Source organism: Megalobrama amblycephala, linkage group LG17 (genome assembly GCF_018812025.1).
Source record: "Megalobrama amblycephala isolate DHTTF-2021 linkage group LG17, ASM1881202v1, whole genome shotgun sequence".
Lineage (NCBI taxonomy): Eukaryota > Metazoa > Chordata > Actinopteri > Cypriniformes > Xenocyprididae > Megalobrama > Megalobrama amblycephala.
In genome coordinates this window covers 36,197,173-36,209,061 of record NC_063060.1, presented here as the reverse complement: position 1 = coordinate 36,209,061, position 11,889 = coordinate 36,197,173, and the positions used below count along the sequence as shown (strand labels likewise).

The 11,889-nt window shown below is 37.5% G+C and overlaps 1 protein-coding gene and 1 non-coding gene across 2 annotated transcripts; both read left to right on the top strand.

The window, feature by feature from the left end:
- Positions 1-1,264: 1,264 nt before the first annotated feature.
- On the top strand, positions 1,265-11,401 carry abcf2a (ATP-binding cassette, sub-family F (GCN20), member 2a). The gene is made up of 15 exons (XM_048162696.1): positions 1,265-1,421; positions 2,215-2,398; positions 4,418-4,630; positions 4,742-4,924; positions 5,341-5,512; positions 5,731-5,826; positions 6,814-6,916; positions 9,219-9,314; positions 9,424-9,543; positions 9,666-9,755; positions 9,855-9,965; positions 10,084-10,146; positions 10,310-10,438; positions 10,537-10,740; positions 10,862-11,401. The coding sequence occupies exons 2-15, from the start codon at positions 2,254-2,256 to the stop codon at positions 10,976-10,978; spliced, it is 1,842 nt and encodes a 613-aa protein (XP_048018653.1). The 5' UTR covers positions 1,265-1,421; positions 2,215-2,253; the 3' UTR covers positions 10,979-11,401.
- On the top strand, positions 5,919-6,036 carry LOC125252059. Its single transcript, XR_007181142.1, has one exon. It is a non-coding gene; the product is annotated as a small nucleolar RNA SNORD89 (small nucleolar RNA).
- Positions 11,402-11,889: the final 488 nt, after the last annotated feature.

Genomic DNA, 11,889 nt, shown 5'->3' with positions numbered 1-11,889 from the left:
CCATGCTTTACCATGCCTCAGAGAAAAACACTATTTTGCCAAGTAGCTAACATAGCATAATCAGATGCAGATTTATTTTCAGTAACAGTAATACAGACTTTTCTCCATTATACAATACGTTTTAACCTATGTTTTAACCTACAACACTTGCTCCTGCTCTGCTTCATACTACAGTAACGTTAATAATCACATTCATGAACATGATTTCTTCATGAGTCCTATCCCTATTATTTCCACCGGCTGTGATGTGAAGAACACATGTCCCAAGATATCAAACTTGCTACGCCTTTGTTTTGAACAGGCCTCTAGCGGACAGAAATCTTACATATTGCACCTTTAACACTAAAGATAGGGTAAACCATTCTGATTTGTAAACACTTCTTAACAATACAGATTTTTGTGTATTGTTAAAGACTCTAAAATGATGCTCATAAGCAGTCTTTAAAAATGATGGTTGAAAATGTCTTCATTTTCAGAGACTTTAAATGGCAGTAAAACAAAATGTGTTCTAAATATATTGTGTGTTGAAAAATACAATAATGCATGCTGCATGTGAATATTTTTGATTTTTAAGGGTTTCTTTTTTAGCATGATTCAGAAATGTTTTTGATCTTTGTTGCCTTATTAAATCACCGAGATGCACAGGAAGCATTAACCAAAGGTTAAGTACAGTTACATCATCTTTGTGAATGCCAATAAATTACTTAATTTTACTGAATATTCCATCACATAAGTGATGGCATTTGTATTCCTGTGACCTGAGGTGTGCTTGATGCACAAGTGTAACAGATGTGAACTAAATCTGGTATACATGAATGTTAAAAGGCGTTCATATTCAGAGGCATTAGCCCTTTACCTTTTTACAAGACATTCTTACTGTGTTATGTATTTTATTTAAATAAAGGTGCAGTGTGTCTGTAAAGGACATTTTTGAAGAAGATTAATAAAATAAATAAAATCATGATCATTATTTTCCATGATTCTGTCTTTTAGTCTGAATGATTTTTGCTCCACAGATGAAGTAGTAATGGGAATTGGGGAAATATGGGAGTAAACAGTGACAGGATTATATTTTTATCTTCCTCTAAGGAAAAAAAAATCAACCATAAATCACGAGCACATAGCATAACCTTGTAATTGTCAATTCTGTATGATTCACATTAATTGCTAGTTGATAATATTACTCATTTTTGTGTGACGCAACCGTGAAACATGATAACGTGGGAGTGATTTCAACAAGAAAACTGCTATCAGAGAGCAGCTTTCATGCTACGCAAAGAAGTGGGTGGAGAGTTATTACGTATCGGCATCTGATTGGTTGCAGTGCCGGTATTGGTGACACGCGCCTTATACCGCTTTGTAGCGCGAGCCATGAGACTGTTTCTCCGGTGCTAGTAGCGCTTCGTCAGGAAGAGATCTAGGTAAGACAACGGCCTAATTCCACAAAAGTTAATTTACCTACAATATTTATATTTCTCTGTGATGATCGATGTCTACAAAAAATTCATACCTCATTTACTAATTTAGTTTTGTTCGCCGGACATTTTTCGGATTAACGGGCTAGTTTTACCGGCTGTTAGCTTGGCGGCTAGCTCGTGGAAACAGATTCGCGTGCGCCCCTCAACTAGTTTCACACGGTTTATCGTTTGATACCACTTTTATTTATGCTATCGCATTTTTTATATACATAAACTGCAGTTGTTCTATGTCCAGGGAGCAAGATTTACCCGTGATCGCTGATTAACCAGTATGGCTAGAGTTAGCATGATTGGTGAAGTGACTCATTGGTTGGGCCTTTAGAGTTAACCGACACGTTTTATTCTCTTGAGGGCAGCGGCTCTGTTGTTTCGCTATATCATCGGTCATTTGTTCTTTTAGGACTCATCATGATATCATTCGTGTAATATGCTCTTTTCTGGGCCCGCATCACTTCATCATTGCCGTTATTCGCCTACACTGCGTCAGGGAAAATTACTGGCCGACTGACTGTACTCCACGTGAGCCGAGCCGAACCACTGCCCTCTGGTGCCTGCAGCTCGGTTTGTATTAAAACGACCTTAAAACAACCCTTCGTTTAAATTATGAGTGACGAATCGAGTGTCGATTGAACCGGAAGTACGTTTGGGAACAGTGTGTACTTTGTATATTTTTTTTCTCCATAGTCCTATGAGAGCATCTTTACCTTCAACTAATCTTTATGTATCTCGCCCTCAGACTTTCAGGAGTGTTCTGTTCCTGGGATCCGCAGCTAAAATGCCATCTGATTTAGCAAAAAAGAAGGCGGCAAAGAAAAAAGAAGCAGCCAAAGCTCGCCAACGTACAAAGAAACCAGAGGATGGAGTGAATGGTGAGGCAGAGAAACCTGAGAGCCAGCAGAATGGAGCAGCAGAGGTCAATGGTAAGGGAACCAATAAAAGATGGTTGTAAAGCCTGGTCACACCAAAATAGAAATTTGGTGTGAAAATTCTTTTGTGTCTCTGTACTCTTGAATTTGGTGTTATTTGATTAAGTTTATAGGACTTTCTTCTGTCACATTTGCCGCTGTTTAGCAATTTTTTTGTGGGTGAAATCCAGTTTTATTAATTGGTAATCCATGCGCTTAGGAATTTCGCATGAGAAAAAGATTTTCCCACAGAGGTTTCGCACCGGTTTCAAGTTTGAGTCTTTTTATAGCATCAAATAACTAACTAAAACCAAACACTTGAGAACTACCTAAAATTACAAAAACCATTAGGGCTGCACGATACATCGAAATATTGCAATGGCTTGCAATATCTGAATGATTTTAATAGGCTACTTAAAGTGGCGAACAGTCAAAGTTTTAGGTCGACACATAGTAGAGAATCTTTTGTGACTTATTGCACTTAACTGTATGTGTATTTGACCATTTATGTCAAAATGCCTGTCTTGGTGACTATTCATGTAAACAGTCATCATATCTTAAATGAACATAAACAGTTGGGAAAGAAATCGGCTCTGGGTCAATAGGATCTGTGCATCAGGTCTTAAAGTGACAGCAGCCTAATACAGTATACCTGCTGCTGTCTGTCAAACAACAAAAGAAGAAAAAATCACTCGCTGCTCTTGACTGAATAAGTTTTGTAGCTTTAAAATGAATCAATGTATATTTAATTCATGTAAAGACTATATGCAGTTTTATTTTTTACATTTTAATTATTCAGTTTCTGTATTGATTCTTACTTGAATGCAACTGTTAAATAGATCTAATGTATGCCTACATGAAAAACTTAATGCACTGTTTTTGTCTCTTTGTTCTTATTTTTAATAGCAAAGAAAATTTCAAATAACAAAATTAAATCATTATATTTAATGTTGAAAAGACAATACTTTTTATGTAGGCCTAATGCTAAAACACTGCTGTTTCCTTTCAGAAGTTGTAGCGATTTGATTCTTTTCTCAGAAAGAATGTGAAACACATATTTTGGTTATATCATTTTCAGTTTTTAAATATAATTTAAATTGATTTTACACACTTAAAGCATTATCGTATCGCATATCGAATATCACGTTATTTAACAAGTTATTGCAGTTTTCTTCAATATCATTCAGCCCTAGAAACCATCTTTGGGAAAAAAAAAATTGTTTTGAAGTGTAATTGGATTTTTTTTTTTTTTTTTTTTTTTTTAGCTTGGCTCAAGTCCCATTCAAATACATGGATCAATGCTTTAGCTTTGCTTTTCAGGACTTGAGTGGCACACTTGGGGCCAGATTTATTAAACGGGGCAAAATAACGTGAGGGCGCAATTTCAAAACTGATGGGAGTGGAAAGTTCTGTGCGTGACACGCAAATTACAGAACACAGACACAGTTGGTTCATTTCCGTAATAGCCAACTTAATCTACCAAGAGCAGTGCAAATTATGCTTAATTTTTTTGAGTGGTAAATAATGGCTAAAATACCAGTAAATTGACTAGCGCAAACCTTAGTAAATCACCTTGCATGATTCATTTACATACTATCCTCCCATAAATTTTGCATCTGAAAGGGAAACTCCTACAAATGCATATGCGGTAAGGTCAGCTGCAAAAACAACTCTCCATGCCTTCTCATCGATAATTTTTCACTGGGTGTCTTTAGTAAATCCTGGGAATAGGTTTTTTTTATTATTATTATTATGCTAAAAGAGGGTTTGTGCTGGTGCAAGGTGTTAGTAAATCTGGCCCTTAGTTTGAACTAACATCGCATAGGAACATCGGACCAATTTTTTTAATGTCAAACATTAGTGTTTGTATAACCAAATCTTTAAACTTTTGTTAAACTGAGTTTCCCCCACCCATTGACAATATGTAAAATGCTTTTATTCAAGGTGTTTCAAAACCTGATTTTTATCATCCTCCTCGAAATTCATTTGAATCATCTGTTTTTTTTGTGTGTGTGTGTTTTTTCCTTATCTCAGGGGTTGCCAGTTTGACGAAGGAGCTGGATGAGTTTGAGCTGAAGAAAACCGAGGCCCGTGCAGTGACTGGCGTGTTGGCATCTCATCCCAACAGCACTGATGTGCACATCAGCAGCTTGTCTCTCACCTTTCACGGACAGGAGCTGCTCAGCGACACTAGTTTGGAGCTCAACTCTGGCCGTCGGTATGGCCTTATCGGACTCAATGGAACCGGTAAATGAAGAATCTGTTCACGTTGGGCTAATAAATCACCCCTTGGTGGCTTTAGAAGTGACTTCAACTGACAGGCTCACAGATAACTGACTTGCATTTAAACTTGTGCAGGTAAATCCATGCTGCTGTCAGCGATTGGTCACAGGGAGGTGCCAATTCCAGAACACATTGATATATACCACCTGACCCGGGAGATGGCACCCAGTGAGAAGACCGCTCTGCAGTGTGTGATGGAGGTAGATGAGGCGAGGATCCAGCTGGAGAGAGAGGCTGAACGACTAGCTCATGAGGACTGTGAGTTTCAACAACTGATCAAATGCAAACGGCGTAGTTTGAAAGGAATAGTTCACCTGGAAATGAAAATTGGCTTTTACTTTTTCAAAACCATCCACTTTGTTTGAGAACCAATGAGGGTAAGACATGAGGGTAAATAATATGTAATGAGTGTGTAGAATTAACTTTTAATTTTTCAAATCTGTTAATTGGTCAATCAATACAACTTGCCACGTTTTCATAGGAACTGTTTTTGTAACGGCTTCCTTTCCTAGGCGTGGTATATTGAATATCTCAGCTTGAAGACTCCTTAATTCTTCATGGTTTTTAAGGAATCTCCTTGATGAGGAACACTTATTTGTATATTATACTTATTTGTGTGTTTGTAATTTGTCAATTTAATTTAACTCTGTTTACATTTGTTTGTTAAAATTTAGCTGAATGTGAGAAGCTGATGGAGCTGTATGAGCGTTTGGAGGAACTGGATGCCGATAAAGCTGAGATGAGGGCCTCGCGGATCCTCCACGGTCTGGGCTTCACTGCCTCTATGCAGCAGAAGAAACTCAAAGACTTCAGCGGTGGCTGGAGAATGCGTGTTGCTCTTGCTCGGTGAGTCTTGAGAACCTCTTTCTGAAGTTGAGTCCCTGGGAGATGATGTAACAAAAGGCCGAATGATAGCGCAGTTGCTTTACGCTAACTGTGCAATGACAAAAACTGTCTGAAGCGTTGTTTCTGATCCCTTAAGCTCTTTCAGTGAATGCATTTGCATATCTTTCAACAATCTTTGGAGTCTTAGTTTTTTTTTTTTTTTTTTTTTTTCCCTTCAGGGCACTGTTCCTCAAGCCTTTCATGTTGCTGTTGGATGAGCCAACAAACCACCTGGACTTGGATGCATGCGTGTGGCTGGAGGAAGAGCTCAGTCAGTAAGTCTTTTATTTTTTAAAACCAAGGCTATGTGAGAATATTAAATCCACTGGTTTTTATGTAGAATTTTTGTTGTTTACTATGGGTTGTTGCTGATGAAATGATGTAAACAAAAGGCCGAATTGTAGCTCTTCCATCAAGCAGTTTGTTCTTGTTATGGATAGAGCTTTGACAAAAACTAGACCGAAGCGTTTAGCTGATCTGTCAGCGCAACCCGGATGCAGTTTTGGAAGATGTTATGGTAACACTTTATTTTACAGTGTCCTTGTTACACGTTACATCTATGTACTGTAGTAATAACAAATTATGCATAATTACAAGCAGCTAATCCTAAACCAAACCATATAGTAAATGCATGTTAAAGGGTTAGTTATCCCAAAAAATGAAAATTCTGCAATTAATTACTCAACCTCATGTTCCAAACCCACAGGACCTTTGTTCATCTTCAGAACACAAATTAAGAAATCCAATAGTTTTTTGTTTTTTTTTATCTCCCATAGAAAGCAACGAAAGTACCACATTCAAGGTCCAGAGAAGTAGTAAATACATTGTTAAAATAGTCCACGTGACTACAGTGGTTCAACCTTAATGTTATAAAGCGACGAGAATACTTTTTGGGCGCAAAAACAAAAATAACGACTTCATTTAACAGTTTGAGCTGTTATCATATGTAGTTGAAGTACTGAACGCTGTGCAGGCTTCTTTGATTTAATCAAAAATATCTTAATTTGTGTTATGAAGATGAACGAAAGTCTTACAGGTTTGCAACGACATAAGGGTGAGTAATTAATGACATAATTTTTATTTTTTGGTGAAATAACCCTTTAATTAATATTACTCATTACTTGTATGTTTAATTACACTGTAACAGGGACACCTTTTAAATAAAGTGTAAATAACGTTACTTTACAAAATGCATTGTTGTTGTAATGCAAACATCATTCTGAGAGCTGAATGCTCAACTTTGTTTCTTTTTCCCCTGACAGGTTTAAAAGAATTCTGGTTTTAATATCCCATTCCCAGGATTTCCTCAATGGTGTTTGTACCAACATTATTCACCTGCACCAGCGCAAGCTTAAATATTACACGGTAAAGAGACTAATTCTTTCCCCTTTAAGGCTGTTTTCCATTAATTAGGGGCCAAGCCCCGAAGGGGCTGTAGCCCCTATTGTAATTGTACGTTTTCCCTTTTATTATTATTATTCTTCCTCCCGAATGGGAGTCTATGGCAGCCCTATCAACGGAACATGAGAAAATGATGAAATTTGGCACACTTGTAGTGATGGTCATGTCTAGAAATCTGACCAATTTTGGAGTCTCTAGGACCAACTCTATAGCGCCACCACCAGTTCAAAAATTCAACATTCTAAAGTTTATAACTTTTGAACCATTTGCTCTAGAAAAATACAATTTAGTACATCTAATTCGTCTCTTCATGCTGATTCTATTCAAATTCTTACATTAAGTCTCCGCCCATTACAGTAGCGGCCATTTTGAAAAGTACAGTATTCCGTTTTTTCGCTACTCCTCCTTCAAAATTTGTCCAATTTTGTCCAAACTTTGATCAGGTGATCTTTGGTCTGAGCCGCACAGAAATGACTGAACAGATTTTTTTTATTCATCTTTGTTCAAAAGTTATGATGTCACGAAGTTAACGAGGTTGACCCAAAATTGCTATAGAGGCTGTATCTCGGCCAAACTTTGAGCAATCAAAACTAAAATTGGTACACTTGATCAAGACCATGATCTGAGGTTCCATACCAAATTTGGGAACAGCGCCACCTACAGGTCATGAGATCTGAAAAATGGCTATTTTGGCCAATAACTTTTGAACACTTTATTAGAAAATCAAAATCTTGGTGTCTATGGATTCCCTGTGCCATGCCGAATCCGAGGATATCGAATTCGTCAACATCGGATGAACCACGTGTCCGCCATTTTGAATTTTGTCATAAATTGCAATAACTTTTAAACAATTTGACATATCTTCACACAAATTGGTATGTATGACCTTTAGAAGGTCCTGAAGGTACCTGAGAAGTTTCAACACAGCGCCACCTACTGTTCCACAGATGTAATGATTATTGCAAAACCACTTATAACTTTTGAAAACACTTTCCAAAATGTGTATGCTTTATGTCATTTTATTCCCTGGCTTATGCCGATTCCGACGATGTGTCATTTGTCATTTTCCTTAAATGTACCTGTCCGCCATATTGAAATAAATGGAAAACAGTTTTTTCGCTACTCCTCCTACAATTTTTGTCCAATTTTGTCCAAAATCAGCTCAGGTGATCTTTGGACCGAGCCGCACAGAAATGACTGAATGGATTTTTGATATTCGCTACCATTCCCAAGATATTCATCTCTGAATGTGACCTTGCTTGTGTTTGTTGTCTTATGCTAGTTAGCTTAGCATGCTAATTGCTTAGCATGCTAACCAGTTGTCATTCTCTTTAATGTGGCTCTTCAGTTATCAAGTTAACCATGAGCTTCATTAGCATTAAGTTAGCTTAGCATGCTAATATGGTTAGCATGCTAAGTAATGCTTTTTTTGTGAATTCTTTGTTAGACTAAAAGGTTTTTTCCACAGTCTGTTGAATGTGCATCCTCAAGTAGCTCAATGTGTAAAGCCAGTTATCTGAAGAGCCCTGTATCCGAAGTTAGTGGGTTAGTGGGAATCCCAGGTGGAGCGGTTTTATAAAATAGTGTGTTTTGATTCCTTTACTGCCTCTTGGATTAGAAATAAATGCTTTTTGTTTCATGCTGTGTTCATTTTCATCTAAGCTTATGTACATTCTGAGTTCATTCTTGCCCGTAATTCTGAACCAGCTGTTTCATGTTTGTTCATTTTCTGCTGTTTTTCCTCTTCCTGCTCTGTATTGCACTACAGCATGATGAGCTGCAGAATGATCTAAAGTGCAGCTTTATAAGAATTCTTCATTTTGAGTTCATTTTCACATGAACTAATAAACTTCGGCAGGTGTGGAAACATTCACTTGCACAGTGGTGCAATGAGATGAGAAATGGACCTTGGACCCGGAGGTCGTGGATTCGAATCTCGTGTGGGGTTCCTTTATACAATTGTGTGTAATGAGTCATTTTGATACCTTTTTTATCCAAATAAGGATTGTGCTAATCTTTATTCCTCTTCAATGAGATACAAGTATTTTAGTTCATTCCGTGTTCGTTCTCTGAACTTCTATTGATTTTCATTTCATTTCCACCTGTCCTTCTGAACCAGATGTTTTGCATGTACATTCAATTTCTGCTGTTTTTGCTCTTCCTGCTCCGTATTGCGCTACTGCCCCTACTGGGGCTTGGCCCCGAATTGCTGCTTGCAGCTATATTTTCAAACATGCAATTTCATCATTCATCCTTTTGTGTAAAGGGTAATTATGACCAGTATGTGAAGACCAGAGAGGAACTGGAGGAGAATCAGATGAAGCGGTTTAACTGGGAGCAGGACCAAATAGCACACATGAAGGTAAACGACTTCATGTACCTTTGTAAACATTCAGATCTTCTGTGCCTTTCTCTAACTGCTCAGCTTGTAATCGATGTGGTTATTTAAACGTGTTCCTGTTGATCCTCAGAACTACATTGCTCGGTTTGGTCACGGATCTGCCAAGCTGGCCAGACAAGCCCAGAGCAAAGAGAAGACTCTACAGAAGATGGTCGCCTCAGGTCTTACTGAGCGTGTTGTGAATGACAAGGTGAGAAAAGAGCTTAAAGTGTTTCCGGCTGCTTGATCTTGAGCACAACTATATTTGCCTTTTTTAATGTTATGTATAGTCAATAGTAAAAATAACTTCTTCTTTTTTTTTTCTCCTTTCAGACCCTGTCATTTTATTTTCCTCCCTGTGGGAAGATCCCTCCTCCTGTCATTATGGTTCAAAATGTCAGCTTCAGGTATTCGGAAAGTACGGTACGTAGAACCATCTAATCTCCAATACTACATTTTACACACTTCTGCTGTTGCATCCCTCTGGATTGAGGTTCTCACATGTCTCCTTTTGTTATATAGCCGTATATTTATAAGAACCTGGAGTTTGGAATTGACTTGGACACACGGGTGGCCCTTGTAGGGCCCAATGGAGCTGGCAAGTCTACTTTGCTGAAGCTCCTTACTGGAGAGGTACTGCACATTTTAACTTAAATGCATGCAACCCATGGTATGATTTTTAGGTTCACACATTTTATGTGGTTTGGAGTCTTTAGTATCGTGGTTTGTAAGGCATCGTCTCTTCTTTCAGCTCCTGCCATCAGACGGTATGATTAGAAAACACTCCCATGTGAAGATTGGCCGATATCATCAGGTCTGTTCAGGACATTTATATCATGACATTTTATATATATCCTGAGTCTGTTACTAATATATATGTTTTTAATAAATTATTATTTAAAATATTGCTGGATAATTTAGTTCAGTGACTGATTTGTAATGGTTTTTAACTTGTGGGTTTTTGTTTCTTTCTATAGCATCTAACAGAGCAATTGGAGCTCGACCTTTCACCTCTGGAGTACATGATGAAGTGTTACCCTGAGATTAAGGAGAAAGAAGAGATGAGGAAAATCATTGGCCGTTATGGACTCACTGGCAAACAGCAGGTGGGCTTTTTTCCCCCGGTATTTGACTGATTTTTAACCTGCAAATGAATTCTACTTATCATATTGACTTTTTTTTTTTTTTTTTTTTTTAATCGTAGGTAAGCCCTATTAGGAATCTGTCTGACGGGCAGAAATGCCGTGTCTGCTTTGCCTGGCTGGCCTGGCAGAATCCCCACATGCTCTTTCTTGATGAGCCGACCAATCACCTTGACATTGAAACCATTGATGCTCTGGCTGAGGCGATCAATGAATTTGAGGGTGGAATGATGCTGGTTAGCCACGACTTCAGGCTTATTCAGCAGGTAACGTGAAGCTTTAAGTTTGGTTGGTTGTTGTACATGTCACTCATGTTTTCTTTGTGAAGCTAATTTCAGCTTCAGATTGTTACTTTGTAATAATATTGGTTTGTTTGTTTCCTTGCAGGTGGCTCAGGAGATCTGGGTTTGTGAAAAGCAGACCATCACAAAATGGAACAGGGACATTCTGGCCTACAAAGAACATCTGAAATCAAAAATCGACAAACAGATGCATGATTTATAGCCAGTAGATCCCCACCCCAATAGAGGACCGTTCCAACATCCAACATCTCTGCCAACCAGACTATTGATCTCCAGGAAAAATGCAAGCATGCTTGTTAGACTGCGGTTTCAGTACCTTCTTTAAGACCTGAGTCTGTTACTGGGGTTTCCAGTGGAAGTAGCTGTCATGTTTTCCTTTTTGTGTGTTAATATGCATTCACAGTATTTGGACTTTACTTTTGAAAAACCTATTAAAAATCATGGTTGTGCACTTCATTTTTTTTTTTTTACTAGTGCAGGGCAGGTCTATAGGACACAGGCTGTAATATGAACTATAAAGTAAACTTCAAAGACTCTTCATGAGGTTTTTTTTATTGTATCAAATATTGTTTAAAACTGTATTTGCAATAATAATAATGTCTAATTAAAAGCATACGTTTATTGATTTGGCTTGTGCATTTTCTTTGGGTTCAAGTTCTGTCTTTGTAGTTTGTGCAAGATTTATTTAATTGATTTCTTACAGAACAGAGAATCTATGGTTCAGTGTCTACTTGGCTGCAATGCCTCTACCTTTGCAATCTAATTCGGATTAATAAATATACAAAAATCTTAATTTGGAGAAAAATAACATTTTACAAAACATTAAAGAACAGAAAACAACAATATATATATAAATCACAAATATTTAGCATACTTTTCTCTAACAATTTTTTAATTTTATGTTTATATAAGTGTGTACAGGCTTGGCTATACACGTGAGGGACAAATGTCCTCACTTATGTAGTGAAATAATGTGACAACATGATTAGTGAGGGCGTTTTACTGGTCCTTAGTTAAAAAGACACTAGTTATTGATACTATTATATAGTATATTATATAGATACATGTCTATACTGAATAGCTGTTTGTTGTTTTGTGCAAGATTGATTCAAT